The 20,445-nt window shown below is 39.8% G+C and overlaps 1 protein-coding gene across 4 annotated transcripts in view; it reads left to right on the forward strand.

The window, feature by feature from the left end:
* LRCH2 (leucine rich repeats and calponin homology domain containing 2) overlaps positions 1-19,585 on the forward strand; it is a 263,804-nt gene extending 244,219 nt beyond the window's left edge. For all 4 annotated transcript variants that reach the window (XM_030209796.1, XM_030209797.1, XM_030209798.1 and 1 more), the window contains 3 exons: positions 10,389-10,526; positions 14,141-14,218; positions 18,140-19,585. In XM_030209796.1, coding sequence (XP_030065656.1) covers positions 10,389-10,526; positions 14,141-14,218; positions 18,140-18,259 — 336 coding nt within the window. In that variant the 3' untranslated portion in view covers positions 18,260-19,585. The remainder of the gene's footprint in view (positions 1-10,388; positions 10,527-14,140; positions 14,219-18,139) is intronic.
* The last annotated feature ends 860 nt before the right edge of the window (positions 19,586-20,445 follow it).

Below are 20,445 nucleotides of genomic sequence, written 5' to 3' on the forward strand. Positions count from 1 at the left end.
TGTGGAGGAGGTTTGCCGTCTGGTGTGACAGCAAGGCCCTAGATCCTCGCTCTTGTCCTACACAGACCCTGCTTGAATACCTTCTGCACTTGTCTGAGTCTGGTCTCAAGACCAACTCTGAAAGGGTTCACCTTAGTGCAATCAGTGCATACCATTACCGTGTGGAAGGTAAGCTGATCTCAGGACAGCCTTTAGTTGTTCGCTTCATGAGAGGTTTGCTTTTGTCAAAGCCCCCTGTCAAGCCTCCTACAGTGTCATGGGATCTCAATGTCGTTCTCACCCAGCTGATGAAACCTCCTTTTGAGCCACTGAATTCCTGCCATCTGAAGTACTTGACCTGGAAGGTCATTTTCTTGGTGGCAGTTACTTCAGCTCGTAGAGTCAGTGAGCTTCAGGCCCTGGTAGCCCAGGCCCCTTACACCAAATTTCATCATAACAGAGTAGTCCTCCGCACTCACCCTAAGTTCTTGCCAAAGGTTGTGTCGGAGTTCCATCTGAACCAGTCAATTGTCTTGCCAACATTCTTTCCCCGTCCTCATTCCTGCCCTGCTGAACGTCAGCTGCACACATTGGACTGCAAGAGAGCATTGGCCTTCTATCTGGAGCGGACACAGCCCAACAGACAGTCCGCCCAATTGTTTGTTTCTTTTGATCCCAACAGGAGGGGAGTGGCTGTGGGAAAACACACCATATCCAATTGGCTAGCAGATTGCATTTCCTTCACTTACGCCCAGGCTGGGCTGGCTCTTGAGGGTCATGTCACGGCTCATAATGTTAGAGCCATGGCAGCGTCGGTAGCCCACTTGAAGTCAGCCTCTATTGAAGAAATTTGCAAAGCTGCGACGTGGTCATCTGTCCACACATTCACATCTCATTACTGCCTGCAGCAGGATACCCGACGCGACAGTCGGTTCGGGCAGTCAGTTCTTCAGAACCTGTTTGGGCTTTAGGATCCAACTCCACCCCCCGAGGGCCCTGTTTGTTCTGTTCCAGGCTGCACTCTCAGTTAGTTGGTTAATTTTTTTAGGTCAATCTCAGTTATGTCCTCGCCGTTGCGAGGCCCAATTGACCATGGTTGTTGTTTTGAGTGAGCCTGGGGGCTAGGGATACCCCATCAGTGAGAACAAGCAGCCTGCTTGTCCTTGGAGAAAGCGAATGCTACATACCTGTAGAAGGTATTCTCCGAGGACAGCAGGCTGATTGTTCTCACAAACCCGCCCGCCTCCCCTTTGGAGTTGTGTCTTCCCTTGCTTTGTTTGCTACTTATGGGACTGACGAACACGAGCCGGTTCGGGCGGGAAGACGGCCGCGCATGCGCGGTGCGCATGAGCGCGCGAGGACTAGCAAAGGCCTTTGCTAGTGAAGTTTCCGATTGGAGGGGCTGCCGTGGACGTCACCCATCAGTGAGAACAATCAGCCTGCTGTCCTTGAAGAATATCTTCTACAGGTATGTAGCATTCGCTTTCTGTCCCGCAAATACCTTGCGGTTTACATGGAAAAGAGACCAGACATCCCTGGGAAAGTACAATTAAAAATATCTAATAACACAATTCAAAAAAAGAAACTAATTCATCTTAGTCCTTACTATAAAAACTTCTCAAATAGCCATGTTTTCAATGATAAATAAAATAAGGCTATTAGAGTACCTAATCATGGAAGGAAGCTCATTCTATAATTTAGTAACTGAAGAAGAAACAGAGGACTAAAGAACTTTGTTATATCTAATAGTCTGAGACGAGGGTAGATGTAACTCCAAAGTGTCTTTTAGCCACCTGACATTATTAGGATTAGGAAAAGCTGTCAAAGACAGCATATATTTTGTTGCTATGATATGCAATATTTTAAAAATAATCGTACAAGCTTTAAAATACTCTATCCTAAACTGACAGCCCATGTACTTTAATAATGGAGTCACTATCAAACTTGCCCACTGAATAAATTTCTGTAATCGCCATATTATGCAATGTCTGTAGCCTTTTAAGAAGTATCTGAGTACAGCCAACAAAAAGTATGTAACAGTAATCGAGTTGACTCAGAATCATAGTCTGAACAATCATTGTAAATTGTACTAGATCAAAACAGTGTCTAAGTTTCATCAGTCTTCTTAAATAAATGAAAACCTTTTTGGTTAACAGCACCACACAATTCTCAAAAGACAGCTTGGCATCTGAACCACCACTAATATCTTTAGGTCTGATTCAACTGGAAAACAAGATCCTACTACTACTACTACTATTTAGCATTTCTATAGCGCTACAAGGCGTACGCAGCGCTGCACAGACATAGAAGAAAGACAGTCCCTGCTCAAAGAGCTTACAATCTAATACACAAAAAATAAAGTAAGCAAATCAAATCAATTAATGTGTACAGGAAGGAGGAGAGGAGGGTAGGTGGAGGCGAGTGGTTACAAGTGGTTACGAGTCAAAAGCAATGTTAAAGAGGTGGGCTTTCAGTCTAGCTTTAAAGGTGGCCAAGGATGGGGCAAGACGTAGGGGCTCAGGAAGTTTATAAATAAAGACTGACAAAAAGCAGTCTGCTGAAGATTAAATAATAAAAATAATTTAGTTTTTTCCAAATTAAGTTTAAATTTGTATGTTACAACCCAATTCTCCACCAACTTAACGTAAGATTCAACCTTAGAATCAATATTCACTGTTGAGTTTTCCAGAGGAACCAACAGGGTGATATCATTAGCATATATAAAGTTCTTCACTGCAGACTTGTCCAATATTTTACCCAAGGATGATATTATATTGAATAGGGAATGGGTGATGCTTTGTGGTACCCCATATGATGAACCTCATATTAAGAAAAGTTCTTTTCGTCTTTACCAGGTAAGATCTAAGAATTAAGAAGCCTTTAAACCAGTTTAAAACAGTTTATAACCTCTTCATGCTCCATAATTCTCTTATATCCAGATGCGAATAACTCTGGTGCTTTTCGGAACAGCGCCGGAGAAATACCACCCGATCAGCTTGTCTGAACAGCTTCTTCATGCTCAACACTGATGACATGCAAATTTAAGCACAGAGTTGAGCATGAGGGAGTTTTTGCAGAGTTAAGGGGAGGATTGTACATGGCACATGCATTCAAGAGTTGTGCATTAAGCACAACTCTTGAGCACATTCACAGACAAAACATAAGACCTCACCTTCAGACTTAAGCCCTGGTGGACCCCAGACACCTCCCCTCCAAAGAAGTAAAGTCCTGGTGGACCCCAGACCCCCCACCCCCCAAGGAGGACTTCAACCTTGGTGGTCCAGTGGGACCCCGCCCCCCCAGGACTAAACCCTTCCCCCCTCTCCAGTGGCCTACCTCAAAGAAGGAGGAGGGAAGGAGTCCTATTCCCTCCTCCTGCTAGGCAGTCCTCAAAATGGCAACACCCTGCCTGGTGCATCCTGGGATGCACTAGGTGGGGCCTAACTACCATATAAAGGAGAAACTCCATAACAGTCATTCATCCTTGGATTTCAGTTCACCTCTTCTTAACCATTCATATGTGTGGTTTGGACGAAGGAATGGTTCTTGGAATGACACTTTGTATTTCCCATTGTACTTAACCATTTATCACTTGTTTCCTCATTTGCTGATCTAATCCTTTGAAGAGTTTTTCCTCTTCTTTGCAAATTCTGTTGCATCCTTCCCTGTGGATTCTTCTTCTCATAGCACTTGTCCAAGTTTCAACAAGGAGACTTATATTTGGATATTTGGATCTGATAATGCTGTTAAGTAAACCTGGAAGCCTACGATAGCTCTACAGCTGTAAACTATTTCTATGACACCCATTGCTCCTTCAGCTCGGAGAATGTACAATCTTGACATACACCTGATTCTTAAAAATGAATTTGTGTGCATGGAAGAATTTTCTTGTTCATATATCAATTCGAAGCTGTATGAGAGTGCAGGAATTGAAGACTTGATTAAATGCCTTGTATCTTAATCTGTGATGTTAATGCACTTTTTGGTATCAATTTTATTCTTCTGTAATATTCTATACTGATCTTTGTGATTTTTGCTTGATTGTTGCTTATTTTCAACTCCTAGATATTTATATGCACCTTTCTGTTGATTTCTTTAGCTCACAGTCATCAATCATTGAGATGTTTTCAGTTTTGCTCAATTTTCTTCTAAGGAAGGATGCTTTAGTAATTTTGTTCAGGCCAAGGTCATCTAGTTTTTATTGAAGCGGGGTAGAAGTTTTTTTTTTTTTAGAAATAAATAGATAAGTCATCTTGATGATGTTTTAGAAGTTTTTTTCTACAGAGTCGTTTCACTAATTTTTGGTTAATGGAATTGTAGAGATACATCATAGTTACTGTTTGTAGATGACTTGAAACTTCTGGGTTGTTAGCATCTTAATGATTAAGACTAAACCTATAGTCCAGAGCATTAATAAAAGTACTCAGTGGATTTAGTGCCCAGTTATGACGGAGAGTCTTCCTGAAATATGTCTTGCAGGATCTTAATGTTAGGAATGACAAAGAGGGGCATAATTGAAAGGGATGTCCAAGTTTTGTTGAGGACATCCTTGCAAAACGTTCCGATGGAGGGGTGGGAAAATCCATATTATTGAAACAAGATGGACATCCATCTTTCGTTTCGATAATACGGTAAGGAACGTCCAAATCTTGAAATTTAGGTCGTCCCTAGAGATGGTCATCCCTAGATTTGGTCGTTTCTGATTTTCAGCAATAATGGAAACTAAGCACGACCTTCTCAGAAACGACCAAATGCAAGCCCTTTGGTCGTGGGAGGAGCCAGCATTTGTAGTGCACTGGTCCCCCTGACATGCCAGGACACCAAGCAGGCACCCTAGGGGGCACTGCAGTGGACTTCATAAATTGCTCCCAGGTACATAGCTCCCTTACCTTGTGTGCTGAGACCCCCCAAACCCACTACTCACAACTGTACACCACTACCATAGCCCTTACAAGTGAAGGGGGGCACCTAGATGTGGGTACAGTGGGTTTTGGAGGGCTTGCTGTTTACTCCACAAACGTAACAGGTAGGGGGGGATGGACCTGGGTCCGCTTGTCTGAAGTGCACTGCACCCACTAAAACTGCTCCAGGTACCTGCATACTGCTGTGATGGACCTGAGTATGACATCAGAGGCTGGCAAAAAATATTTTTAAAGATATTTTTTGAGGGTGGGAGGGGGTTAGTGACCACTGAGGGAGTAAGGGGAGGTCATCCCCGATTCTCTTCGGTTGTTATCTGGTCATTTTGGGCACCTTTTAGTGCCTTGGTCGTAAGAAAAACACGACCAGGTAAAGTCGTCCAAGTGCTTGTCAGGGATGCCCTTTTTTTTCCATTATGGGTCAAGGACATCCATGTGTTAAGCACGCCCAAGTCCCGCCTTCGCTACACCTCCGATACTCCCCCTTGAACTTTGACTGTCCCTGTGACGGAAAGCAGTTGGAGACGTCCAAAATCGGCTTTCGATTATATTGATTTGGACGACCCTATGAGAAGGATGTCCATCTTTCGATTTTTTTTTTTTAATTTATTAAGTTTCCATTTTACAAAGAAACAATCTTTGATAGGATACACCAATATCTGAATACAATACAAAAGAAAAGGAACCATTAAATAAGAGAGAAAAATTTCCCACTTATATTACTACATAATCGGATATAATAGTCCGCAAATAAAGTAGAATGAATACCAAGCAATTAACTTTAATACCATTGGAAGTTGGCAACTATGGAACGCACTACCGAAGACCATAAAAACAACGCAAGACCTAAACATCCATCTTAAACTCTGAATAATAACGCTATACACGATCTATGCTAAACCGAAATTTCATCGCAAGAACTGATTAGCCTTCTTGTTAGTAATGATCAAGCACTACCACCTTAAACCTATGTCGATTAGGGTCTTTCGACAGTCGATGACCAAATGTATGTTACAACCAACGCAACCTTCATGCAACACCTTAATATATCCTTCTTTACTATGTATTGTGATATCTGTAATCCCGGTAGCAAACCTCCAGGGGTGGTAGGCTCCCTTCAGCAGTCCACAAACAAAGTCCTTCCAGACAGCACAGCTTTTAGTTCCAAACAGTTTATTTCCCCTCCTCCACAAAATCTCAGTTCAAGGGGGTTAAAGTCCCATTCAGTTTCCAAAATAAAGCAACAAGAAAAAAACTTCCCTTTAAATCCATGTTCTCCCCCCACCAGTTCAACAGCCTGGGTTTCAGTTTTAAAAGTCTTTCCGCTTGGGTGGTTGCAGAATGGCAGTACACCACCCACAACACAGCTAATTGACTCCTGTGACCACCCACTGCCTTCAGTCCCTGCAACTCTGCCCCAAAGTACAATTACAGTCCATGTCCACTGGCTCCTCCAAACCTGGTGTGTTGGTCTCTCCAGCCTCTCCTTCCTCCAAGCACTCCATTAACTCTGCTTCTCTGCTAGGATGTTGGTTGGAGACCTCCTCCCCCTCCCAGGTGGAAGGAATCTTGTACTGATTTCTAACCCAAGGGTATTGAGCTTTGTCATCCCTGCTCCCCCTTCTGGTCCTCGCCTGCCATAGCAGCTGCTCTTTCCAGTCCTTTTCCCCCTCCCTCCCACGTGGGGGCCATCCCGGGTTTTTGGACCTACCACCCCGATCCCTTCTCTCAGGGCCTTGTGGGGCATGTAGTCTGGCCCCATACCTCCTCCTGAGCTGCTTAGACCCTCCAACCTCCTTACAGTATGTATACACATGGTATATGTATGTATACCATGATTAGTTCCATATATGCTATGTACCATGTATATTGCCATGTATGTATGCACCTTAATTTAACACCATTTGTAATTCTGCTAACCGGAAATGGCAACCGCCATTACAGCAAATGTAAGCCACATTGAGCCTGCAAATTGGTGGGAAAATGTGGGATACAAATGCTACTAATAAATAAATAAATAAATAAATAAACTGTGGAAATAGTCCAAAGAATATAAGCAGGAGGTAGCCCCTATTATTTAGACTGCTTTATAGCTAAGGCTGTTCCTTGTTACTCTGCATATTAAGAAAATTACATAATTGTTCTGGTTCAAAAAAGACATATCTCGTATCATTAAATAATAACAAACATTTGCAAGGAAATCTTAACTGAAAACATGCTTTTAACTCAATGGATTCTTGTTTCATGTCCACAAATCTCTTTCTTCTCTATTGTGTCCATATAGATATATCAGGAAATATTGAAACTTTACTTCCTTTAAATTCAGGATGAATATTCTTAAAATATAATCTTAGTAAAGCTTCCTTATCGTGAAGGAATACAAATGATACAAGTAGAGTTGACCTGGTTTCAATGTTCTCGATAGATTGTTCCAGAAGATCTGTAACATTTAATGTTCCCACTAGATTATCTTGCTGCGTTGAAACCGTTTGTTGCTTTAATTTCGAATCCAAGTAATATAATCTGCAAATGTGGAAGGGACTGTTCTGGATATTTGTATACCTCTCTTAGGAATTTTGTAAACATATCTCTCGGAGTAACATATTGAGATTGTGGAAAATTCAATATACGAAGATTCAGATTTCTAGATAAGTTCTCTAAATTTTCAATCTTTCGATGAAGCAATAATCGACCTCCAGAGAATTGAGACTTTTGTTCTAATACTTTAGTAATATCTTTTTCTAAGTTAGACTGTTTATTCAAAACACCTTCAACCTTTTCTTTTAAAGTTCTTATATGGGTTGAGTTATTTAATGAAACAGAGATAAAAGATGTACAGACCTTATATAGAGATTCAAGGGCCAACCAAATTGATTCCAGTGAGATTTCAGAAGGCTTACCAACGGTTGAACCGCCATAGAGCACAAAGAAATTTCTTCTTGTATATCTTTATTCACATTCTCGTTCACCGTTGAATTGCCAGATGTCATTAATGAAAGTCGCTATACTATCTCTCCTTCCGCCAAGATGTTTCCATTCTCCACTTGCATTGAGGGAGTACGCCACCCCTTCGAGTCTGTTTTTTCCCCAGTACTCGGTACAGCAACTCCGTCCGGCTGCGGGGGAGGGGGAGTAGCAGGTCCCAGCGGGCTGAGTGAAAAATCACTGTCCAGACTATGGCTCTTCCTTGCTCCGGTAGCTGAAACGCCCATAAGCGGGGTAGAAACCAAAGATGAGGAGATAGATGACTGTCCCGGTAAGGAGGATATTTGCTTCGGGAGGGGTGGTACCTTCGGTTTACCCTTCCTTTTCGGCATATTAAAGAAGAAAAAAGGAATTATATTGATGTTAAACCTGCTTAGTCGCCATCTTGGATTCATACAGCCCATCTTCCAATTTGTGTCAAAAGATGGGCGTCCTTCTCTTTCGAAAATGAGCTCGAAAGTGTACATTTCACTTCAGATGGAGTGTGGTTTACCAAAATTTATTGATGAATTTGATTAACTTGATCAGTCCAGGGTTGCTTTTGTACAATTCAAGGCAGTTTATTATCCAGGAATGTGGGATGCTATCAAAGGCTTGTTTACACAATCCTTGATATACTGGGATTTCTGCTCTTCTTAGTGTTCTCCATGATCACTTTCTTCAGCATTAACTAGTCTTTGGCTCCATATGTTCCCATCTGATTGCCCTTCTGCTCTGTTGCCATGATGCTATTGGAGTCAGTATGGTCGTATACTGTATTGGCATTTATTGCAGTGAATAGCTTATAGACTGTAGGTAGACAAGTTAAGGGTCTGTAATCTTTGGGAATGTAACTTGGATTTCTCTTTGGAAGAAGTGTCTTTCCTGTTGTTAGCCATTGTGGTGTTCAGTCTGGCTGCCTGACCAATTGATTTTTGTAATCTGCCAGGTCTCGATGGAAGGATGTTTAACTATTGAATCAAAACTTGGTCACTCCATTTGGGCCAGGGCTCTTCCAGTTTGAAGCTTTTTTTAACTTGTTTTCTAATACTTTGTTGATACTTCAGGCCATTCCATAACTTACGTCTGCCTTTTCCAAAATCTTCTGTGTGCAGAGTTGCCATTCTGCTTCTTGATTGTACTCTATAGGGTCCTCATATAAATGCCTCCAGAATGTTTGTTTCAACTTTAATTGGGGATATTTTCTCTTTACTGATGTTGTTTTCCAGTTTCCTGTAGATCTGTTTTGGGTTTTCTATAAACAGTTTTTGATCCCTCTTTTCTGTTTTCTTCATCTCTGTAGTTTTTGTGTTTCAGTTGCTACTTTTAGGTTATTATTGGAGCATATGAATTTAATGCAGTATATTTCATGTTGATGTTTTGGATCATTCTCATTTTTTTTGATGATCTTGATCATTTTAGATGCCCATTTATCAGGGCCACCTCTGCTCACCATGGTTTTATTTTTCCTTTAATGCATTTTTTTCAACTTTCTCTTCTTCTGTCCCTGAATCCTTGTGTATAGAATTCTCCCGGTAATTGTGCTGCACAGTATTTTAATTTATTTGATGTCAGTAGATTGTCCCTTTATACAGGTTATTGACTTATTCATCTTGTCATACTCTTCACTCTAGGTGTTAAATTCGTCTTGTTTAACCTTTCCCTCTCCTAGAATCCAGCATACTTATCTATTTCAAAATAGGCTAGGAGCTCAATAGATAAATCCTCTACATCTGGGTGTAGCATGTCCTGCGCCATTATGGAAATACTTTTGCTCTATACAGGAACCGCTTTCAATTGCAATGGGTGGGTAAAATTCTTGTGAAAACTCATATATTGGGATTTATTAACCACCTTTATGAAAAGATTCATCCAAGGCAGTGTAGAGCAGATATAGCTTGACATAAAACTCAGAATTTTGTTGACATCTTAACCATAGTAAAAGGACCAAATAAAGCATAAATATAATCAATATGGTAAAATTGGAGAAATCAGTGCCGACTAAGCGTATTCTATAATTGGCACTTAGAATTAGGTGCCAATTATAGAATATGCTTAGTTAATATTTCAGCACTTAAAACTACACACATCTGTTTACACCAATGAAAATGTGGCATAAATCCCGACACGTAGATTTACGTGCACTGGGACATATTTTATAACTATGCATTTAAATTTTGAAACACCCATTTTCCCACCCATAACCATGCCTCTTTTTGCTTGCATGCGTTTGAAGTTTGGTATACTTCGTTACAGAATGCTCTTACCAAATGCACATAAATTCTGATCAGTGCCAAATAATGCTCATTATTGCTTGTTAAGTGCTGTTATGAGCACTCATTAGCTAAATTTGTTACGCATATTGTTATAGAATATGCACCGATTTTGGCACAGATCTCTAGACGCGCTGTGTAGAATCTGGGGGATTGTTATACATATTCTTACTGTCATGACTGTTTTATAGACTGTTACATAGACATTTATTTGGTTTAGAATAGTAAATTGCCATTTGATACCTCTTTGTAGAATCTTGAATCAAGGTTAAAAGTAATTTTGCCAGATGACATCGGTGTAGCATTGATGGATGGGGTGGTGCTGTGCCATTTAACAAATCACATAAGGCCACGTTCTGTTGCCAGTATTCATGTACCATCACCAGCAGTGGTAAGTTACTGAATGACAACAATCGGGGGGTTTTGTTTTTAGTATTAAAAAAAATGTGTTGGAATGCCTTTTTTTTTTTTTTTTACTACACTCTGATACTCAGTATTTTCAATTTCCTATCCTATATATATATATACTTAGATTTCTCTCATTCCTTTTCATTGGTAGCTCAAGGTAAGTGCAATTCTAATACATTGGGTATTTGCTTGTCTTCAGAGGGATTAAAATTTAAGATGTCTATTTACTAAATTGTATTTAAAACCTCCAGTGTGTTTTTCACCATAACACATGTTAAAAATGAAATGTGTAGCACGCAAAGCAGCTCATTATTATGCAACATGGATAACATAGCTTGTGTTACATTTCACAAGCTGTATTATTCATAGGAAGTTAAAAACACTTCGAAAATGAACTTTTCTAGTAATCAAAAATAAAATCATAAACTGTTATTCTAGAGTGTTTGAAACATGTGGGCTGTGAAAAATTACAGGAAGACCTTAGGAAATCGGAAGACTGGGAAACCAAATGGCAAATAAAATTTTATGTGGACAAGTGCAAAGTGATGCACATTGGGAAGAATAAATCAAATCATAGTTACCTGATGCTGGTCGCTATATATATATTTATATTAAAAAAAAGAAATAGCGGAATTAGAAAAAGTTCAAAGAAGCACGACCAAAACAATAAAAGGGATGGAACTCCTCTCATATGAGGAAAGGCTAAAGAGGTTAGGGCTCTTCAGCTTGGAAAAGAGGTGGCTGAGGGGAGATATTATTGAGGCCTGCAAAATCCTGAGTGGTGTAGAACGGGTAACCTTGAATTGATTTTTCACTCTTTCAAAAAGTTCAATGACTAGGGGATACTCAATGAAGTTACATGGAAATACTTTTAAAACAAATAGGAAGAAATATTTTTTTCCCTCATCGAATAGTTAAGCTCTAGAACTTGTTGCCAGAGGATGTTTTAACAGCGGTTAGCGTATCTGGAGTTAAAAAAGGTTTGGACAAGTTCCTGGAGGAAAAGTCCACAGTTTGCTATTGAGATAGACCTGGGGAAGCCACTGCCTAATACAAAATGGCACAGCTCCAGCCAGTATTACAAATTTATGCCTCCAGCTTAAATTTCTGACTCAACATTACAGAAAGCACTTCGTTCCTGATGAAGCCATGTTTCTAGGTGAAACGGCGGTCCCCGTCGAACGGTTATAGAGGAGTGCTGATTTAAATTACAAGCTAAGTGCTACTTTACCCTGTGTGTTGTTAAATATAGAGAGCACAAGAAATACTGCTTTAACATTGCTTACATTGTGTGTAGAACCTTGAGACTTAAATAATAGCCTGGGAAGTGGAGTTTTTTGCCCTATGATAGAACCGTTGCGTGAGTTATGTCACAAAAAAATTTTTGTATAACCTCGCACTAAACCACCAGCATTACACTGGAGGTTTCTGAGGGCTTTTTCTCCATTTTCACCCATTGAATATTGCACCAATTTGTAATACTGGCTGGAGCTGTGCCATTTTGTATTAGGTTACATATTTTACTCCAGCCACGCTGCATTTGTTCTGTGTGAAGCCACTGCCTGCCCTGGTTTTGGTATCTTGGAGTGTTGCTTCTATTTGGGTTTCTGCCAGTTACTTGTAACCTGAATTGACCACTATTGGAGACAGGATACTGGGCTAGATGGACCATTGATCTGAGCTAATACTGTTATTCTTATGTTCTTATGTAACCCTGGCATCCCTGGTTCTCAGCCTTATTTTTAAACATTTGGACCTTGAAAACACAGTGGAGCACTGTTCTGCTCCTCCACTGTTTTTCAAGGCCTGAATTTTTAAAAACAAGGAATAGAGTAATTACAATATATTGCTAGGATAATTTTTTTTCTCATTTTAGAAGATTTCAAGGAGGGGTTACATTAACGAAAAGTATCATTTCTAGTTCCAATGAGAAGTTTGTTTTGGAATATTTTCTATAATAAGCCTAAAATATTTCTTAGAATTCAATTTTCAGATTAGTTTCTATAATTTTTTAAAAGTTTGATTTCCAAACTAGAAAGACAATCGTAATATCCAGACCCAGATGTGCCCGTGAGTCAAACTACCTAGTGTACCTGAATGTAACTCACCTTGAGCTACTACTGAAAAAGGTGTAAGCAAAATCTAAATAAATAAATTGACTCCTGACCATCACACAATGAGGGTCCCTTCCTCATGGCCGCCTTGCCAGCATACAGGAATAGTTTGCCATTGCCTTCTCCTGTGCAGTGGAGACACCACTATGTCACTGCTGCCCAACACAGGGGAATTGACCCATACTGGTATTACTGCAAGAACCTGCCCAGCATCAGGCACAAGGCAGTGGAAGGTTATGGGGCCCTTTTACAAAGGCACGTATGCACCTACATGCGTCCAACGTGCGTCAAATTGGCACTACCGCCCAGCTACCGCGTGCCCCGGGCGGTAATTCCATTTTTGACACACACCCAAAACATGCGGTAGAAAATATTTTGTATTTTCTACGGCGTGGCACTTACCTGGCATTAATCGGCAGTTTACACATGCTGGCCGCTTGCCGCCCAGTTAGCGCATGAGACCTTACCGCTAAATCAGTGGGTGGTGGTAAAGTCTCAGCCCGAAAGTGGATGCATGCTGCTTTTAATTTTGTCACATATCCATTTTCTAGCACAAAAAAATACCTTTTTTCCAGGAGCACTGAGCAAATGGACCTGCGTGCACCCAAAACACGCCTACAGCAACGCAGGCCACTTTTAGGCATGCCAAGTTGGGGTTACCGCATGGCCCTTGCGGTAATTTCAGTTTGGTGCACATCCACTACGCGCATCTGAAAAATATATTTTTATTTTCTGGCGCATGGCAGCTACGCGCATCAAGTTGCATTTGACGTGCATAGACCATTACCGCCCACTTATTGCACAAGACTTTACTGCTAGGTCAATGGCTTGCGGTAAGGTCTCAGACCCAAAATGGACACATGGCAATTTTTCATTTTGCCACACGTCCATTTTCGTCGAAAAAAAAAAAGGGGCATTTTTTGTAGATGCGATAAAAATAATTCTGTGCACGCCCAAAACACACGTCTACACTACCGCAGGCCATTTTTCAGCGCACCTTAGTAAAGGGACCCCTCTGTGACTTGCCCAAGGCTACAAAGAGCTGTTATGGGGTTTCAGCCTGGGCCTTCCAGTTCCCAGCTCACTGTTCTAACTCTTACACTGCTTATCCACTCCAGTTGTAATATATTAACTGTTTATTTGAGGTAGAACAACACTAAAATCATATATATTTTTATATATACTTATTAAAATGTATCTACTGTCATCGCTGACTGCATCAAGGCAGAGTACAATAAACATACACTCAATAATAAAACAAATGTTAACATTGTGTAGTTGTTAAAGTTCCATAAGGCTGTCTTAAATTAATTCCAGTGACACATAGCCATGGTAAATCCTACAGATTCACAGCCTTTGACTTCATATTCTGGTTCTTTAAGAAACATATTTAGATTTGATTTGTAATCTTTAATTACATTTGGATTAAACAAAATAGTTATGCTCTTTTTTGAAGTTTTGACCAGTTTTCCATTATTTTCAGCCTAAACTAAGTATGGCAAAATGCAGAAGAAACGTTGAAAATTTTCTTGAGGCTTGTAAAAAGCTTGGTGTTCCACAGGTAAGCATTATTATTAATAATAAAACATTTATATTTTGTATCTTGTTTATCATAATACTCCTGAACAAATTACTTCAAATACATAATAGAATCAATGGCAACATTTAATTCATGGACCTATAGACCTATATTACAGCCTCAAACCTCTTTATACTGATATCCTCCTTCATGATCAGGTTAGAAGTGCCTTATTAAAAAACAAGTCAAAAATTTCTTCCTGAAAGCAAGTCAGTTTAACTTCTTTCTGAATTTCATTGAAAACCGCTTGGAACCACCAAAACGTTATAATATAAGGGTACTTTACAGGAGGAAGACAAGGAGGTTTCTGAAGGTTTGAAGAAAAGATGAGTAGTGGAAAGTACAGGCAGATTCTGGAAGAATCCCCATGTCCACAGCAGACTGGAACAGGTTTAAGGAAGAAGATCCACCTTTCAGCAGGAGAGTGATCATAAGCATAAAGCAAAAATAGTGGAGTGGCTCAGCGAGAAGAATGTAAATGTCCTCAAATGACCCAGTCATTCTGTAACATAAGCACCAACATCGCTTAGCCTATGGAGTATAGTTACATCATAGACTTGTCTCTGGAATACTACTTATAGAATAGTATACATTATCCGCACTTCAGGGCCCAATTAGATGCCAACAGTTACACTGCCATTGACTTGGCTTAACTGTTGGCGCCTAACTTTAGGTGTACCAGTGCTAACTTACTCTGGTATTCTATAATGGTATCTTGGCGCAAAGAAGCTGTTATTGAATTGGTGCAACACACATTGCATTGGGGAGCCTAAATCTTGGCATCAATTTATAGAATTGCCACTGTAGACTTTACTAGGCATATCTTTCATTAGTCAATCATACATAATCTCTATGGAGGGATTCTTTCAAGGGTTACCTCAACATCTGAAGATACTGCAGTTAACCCAAGAGACTTCAATTAATACAACATGCAGTCACTTGCCTACTGATCAAATTAGTCAATGGAATTTCCTCAGGATAGGGATATCTGTTCATTTTATAACTCATTTTAACCTTCTCCTTTCCTTACTCCTCGTTGCCTTACTCGTAACCTTTTCCTCTCCTTGATCCTCTTGCTTTCTTATCTGTTTTCTTCTAGAGCTTACACCTTTTTCTCCCCTAGCCCTCCCCCCCCCCCCCCCCCCCCATATCCTTTGCTGGCCCATGTGTATTCAGCCCCCATCTAACGTGGTTGCCTAGTTATTTGTATCAAGTTATCTGTCTTCCATATGCCTACTACGAATCTGAATTTCTTTCAAGAATCGTATTTAACTGTTTGAGAGAAATTAACTTGTCAAGGATACACCAACATGCATTTTCTACCCTAGAGAGATTCATTTATGCTATGGCCTTTTGGTCAGGGTTTTAGAGAAATCTAATTAATTTCTATTACTGCCTTTATTCTATTTAATGTCAATTTTTATCTTTAACTTTGCTTTTGATTTTTATGTAATCTATTTTAATATGTTTTCTTTTTTATTTTATTTCATTTATGCACAGTAGCTTGTTTTCCTCTATATTTGTACCAAACCTTGAGCATCCAGAAACACAGCCTGAGGTCTCAATTTCTAGGGCACTAGAATATATAACCAAAGGAGAATGCAACACTATCAAGCTACTGATCATCTTTTCATGCTCTGCTATCTAAAAATACAATACAAAATGCACTGTCGTAGGAGTTTTTTTACTGATCTATACAACGTACTTGACAATTTCAACATGAACGAACAATTATAGAAATATTCAAAACATAAGAAAACAAAACATTTTGATTACATAAATCTTCACACCTCTTGACTCGGTGGAAGCCCCTTTTAAAACAATAACTATGGAGCCCTTTTACTAAGCCGTGTAGGTGCCTTCATGCATCCAATGCATGCCAATTTGGAACTACCTCCCGGCTATCGCGTGGCCCAGGCGGTAATTCCATTTTTTATGTGCGTCCGATACGTGCATTGGAAAATGTTCTTTATTTTCCAAAATGCGGCGCTAACCAGGCGGTAATCGGCAGTGTACGTGCACTGATGATTACCGCCCGGGCTAAGTCATGGGTGACAGTAAGGACTCAGACCTAAAATGGACGTGCATGCCAATTTTTATTTTGCATCATGTCCATTTTCGGTGAAAAAATGAGGCCTTTACAGGCACACTGAAAAATGCATCAGTGCGTGTCCAAAACATGCGCCTACACTAGCGCAGGCCATTTTTCAGCGCATTTTAGTAAAAGGACCCTTATGAGTTATCGGGGTGAGTATACACCAGCTTTTACAGCATGATTATGCCATTATTCCTTCTGACTGAATATCACAAGCTGTGTCAAGCTGGCTGGGGATCATTGTGCACTACAATAATTGTCTTGCCATGGACTCAGATCCGGCCTTCGCTGTGTTGTGTACTGTACACTCTTGAGGAGATTTGGTTCTTCTGTGTTTACATCGATCAACAGAATAGGGCCTAGCACATACACACATAATTACCAATTAGTGGCATGTGTGGTGCCAATCATACACGTAAGTGCTGCTATTCTGATCTCATCTCATGGTTTCCAGTATCATCTTTATGCTGATGACACCCAGCTGTATCTCTCCACACCAGACATCACCGCGGAGACCCAGGCCAAGGTATCTGCCTGCTTATCCGACATTGCTGCATGGATGTCCAACCGCCACCTTAAACTGAACATGGCCAAGACCGAGCTTATCGTCTTTCCACCAAAACCCACTTCTCCACTTCCTCCGCTCTCGATCTCAGTTGATAACACCCTCATCCACCCCGTCTCATCCGCCCGCAACCTCAGAGTCATCTTCGACTCCTCCCTCTCCTTCTCTACGCATATCCAGCAGACAGCCAAGACCTGTCACTTCTTCCTCTTTAACATCAGCAAAATTCGCCCCTTCCTCTCTGAGCACACCACCCGAACTCTCATTACCTCTCGCCTTGAATACTGCAACCTACTCCTCACTGGCCTCCCACTTAACCACCTATCCCCCCTTCAGTCCGTTCAGAACTCTGCTGCACGTCTTATATTCCGCCTGAACTGATATACTCATATCACCCCTCTCCTCAGGTCACTTCACTGGCTTCCAATCAGATACCGCATACAGTTCAAGCTTCTCCTTCTTACCTACAAATGCACTCAGTCTGCAGCCCCTCATTACTTCTCTACCCTCATCTCCCCTTACGTTCCTGCCCGAAACCTCCGCTCACAGGACAAATCCTTCCTCTCAGTACCCTTCTCCACCACCGCCAACTCCAGGCTTCGCCCATTCTGCCTCGCCTCACCCTATGCTTGGAATAAACTTCCTGAGCCTTTACGCCAAGCCCCCTCCCTACCCATCTTCAAATCCTTGCTCAAAGCCCACCTCTTCAATGTTGCTTTCGGCACCTAACCTTTATACCTTTCAGGAAATCTAGACTGCCTCAATTTGACTGCCCCTACTTGACTGACTGTACATTTGTCCTTTAGATTGTAAGCTCTTTGAGCAGGGACTGGCCTTCTATGTTAAATTGTACAGCGCTGCGTAACCCTAGTAGCGCTTTAGAAATGTTAAATAGTAGTAGTAGTCTATATGTAGGGCCAGTTTATATGATTTTAGTCATTTGGGGCCCTGTTTACTAAGCAGCATTCTAGGCACACTAACGTTATTAACGTGCATTAACCATGTATGCGCATTAACCTTGTATGTGCCTACAATATCTCTATAGGCGCCTACATGGTTAGTGCACGTACTAACTGTAGGCACGCTAAAAACAGTAACGCACCAAAGTAAACAGGGCCCTTGATATTTAGAGTCAGCATATTTGTTTCAGAGTCACAAAATTTTGTTTAGAGTTCAGTGTAGTGCCTGTCAGTACCTAGATGAAATAGAACAAAAAATAAAACATTTTTTGTCTGTTTTCTAGGACAAGCTTTGTTTGCCTCATCATATTTTGGAAGAAAGAGGTCTAGTGAAGGTTGGTGTCACAGTTAAGGCTCTTCTCGAATTACCTGCATCTAAGGCATCTCAACTGTCTTCAGTTTAGATCAGTACAATTTTTAGGATTCCAGCATCTGTCATCGTAATCTGATTCCAAACATCTGTCTTCAGTGAAAACTTTGGAGCATATATAGCTATTGCCTGTAATACAGAAATGCTTTTGTTTTTGATTTTTTGATTTTTTTTTTTTTTGAGATCCAACTTTGAAAGTCATACTAATGCTCATTGCACATAATAAGCTGACATGTCCAAACTCTGTTCCCAGTGGAAACCAAGTACTTCTTCATACTATTTAACTTTAAAAGTCTAATTTTTCCCAAGTTTGAAGATTGATACTCTTAAACTTTTTCTTTCAAAAGCCTTACTGGAGGATGTTTGAGTTCATCATTTGGGAAAGTTTACAGAAATCCAAAAACTAAAATGTAACAAACATTTGCATATATAGTCACGTTTAAACAAATTTAACTGATTTCATTTAATGAGTTCTGGATTATTTATTGCACTGTAAACTGTAATTTATACACTTTTAATATATTAAGTTTGTAGTTGATATATATGTATAATAACTATGCGAAACAAAACATATTTTTTCTTTGAAACTTTATTATTCATTTTTTTCTATTGTTTTTATTTTAGAGTTGCCTAGGATTTGTGCCAAACTATTTTCAGTTGTAGATTGTTTACATGTAAAGTGCCTGTGTAACTGATGGCTCTTGGTCTTAAAAACTTTTTTTTTCAGCCAACTCTTTACATAAAAGAATAGATAACAATGGAACATTAAAGAATATTTTAATAATTTTTGTAAGGTCAGTAATCTGTGAGGCATACCTCACACTTTTGTTGTTGGATGTTTTTAATTTTGTCAGTTGCACAGCTGTTTTTACTATTACGTTGCCTAAATGAACTATGGTTAAAAAGTAATGTAAATACATTTATATTTATGCTATTTAAGTTGAACTAAATGCCTGATCACTTCTCTTTTAGTATGCCAGCATATTTTTAAAAATATCTTACTTTAAAGGCAAAATGTAATGTAACACCACAAGTATTTTGAAAACTAGTGATGTAATTATCACAGACTTTTTCCATAAAACTGCCGAAATCTCAGGTTTGTACTGTGATTTTCCTGTTGTTTTTTTGTAACTTATTTTTCTTTGATGGCACATTAGACTCTGTACCAGCAGGGATGGCAAGGGTTTATTTTTCATTCATCGGTCACAGTGTCACCCTAGACTGCTGCTGGAAAGGTCTGGAATTATGGTATTGCTTGTGCAGATTGGCCAGTTTTTGTGTCTCATTTGAGTACATTTAGAACAAAGCAAAGTATTATGTCCCTACAGGTAATATTGTCACAGCACTTTGAATATATTTATCGGGTTGTGTATTTTCTTCTGAATAAATTAGGGCACTGTTTACTAGGGTACGTTAGTGTTTTTAACATGCCTACATTTATTGTGCGCGCTAACCATGTAGGTCCCTATAGGGATATTGTAGGCACGTACATGATTAACATGTGTACATGGTTAATATGCGTTAAAAATGTTAATGTGCCTATAACACTGCTTAGTAAACAGGGCCCTTAGTTTCTTACAAAACAAACATATGCTATCTTCAAAAGTTCTGGATTAGAGTTTAGTTTTCTCTCTAGTTTACATTCCCTAAGTTTTGTTAGACAATGTATTTGATTCAGTGGCTGCCTGTTTTTATTACCAATTAAACAGAGCTGAATACATTTTTTTAAATCAAGGAGTTAGTGATAGTGTAAAGCACTTTACTTCAGGTTCATCAGCAAGATATAGAACTAGCTCAGAATATTCAGTTTTGCTGACCTTAGGGTTTATAGGGTGACTTTTTTTTTTTTATTTATTTACTGTAAGTGCAGTTTAATGTACAGGTCTTTCCAAAAGACAATTTACTAAAACAAAAAGATTTAAGTACATAAAACATGTTTTAGTATGCACTTGCATGTGTATTTGTTTGCCCAATTTTAAAAGTAAGCTTTATGTTCAGTTAAGGGGGCTCATTTTCAAAACAAAATAATGATCAAAAAAGTCACAAGGAGGCAGAAGGATGTTTTTTTTTAAATATCCAAGTTGCGATTTTCAACACCCTGATCTTAGACGTTTTGCTCCACAGTTTGTCCAAATTTCAAGGGTGTATGTTTTGGGCAGGACATGGGCAGGACATTGGCAGCACCAAAAGACAATTTTCTGCAATAATTGAACAAAACAT

This window comes from Microcaecilia unicolor, chromosome 7 (assembly GCF_901765095.1).
Source record: "Microcaecilia unicolor chromosome 7, aMicUni1.1, whole genome shotgun sequence".
Taxonomy (NCBI): domain Eukaryota; kingdom Metazoa; phylum Chordata; class Amphibia; order Gymnophiona; family Siphonopidae; genus Microcaecilia; species Microcaecilia unicolor.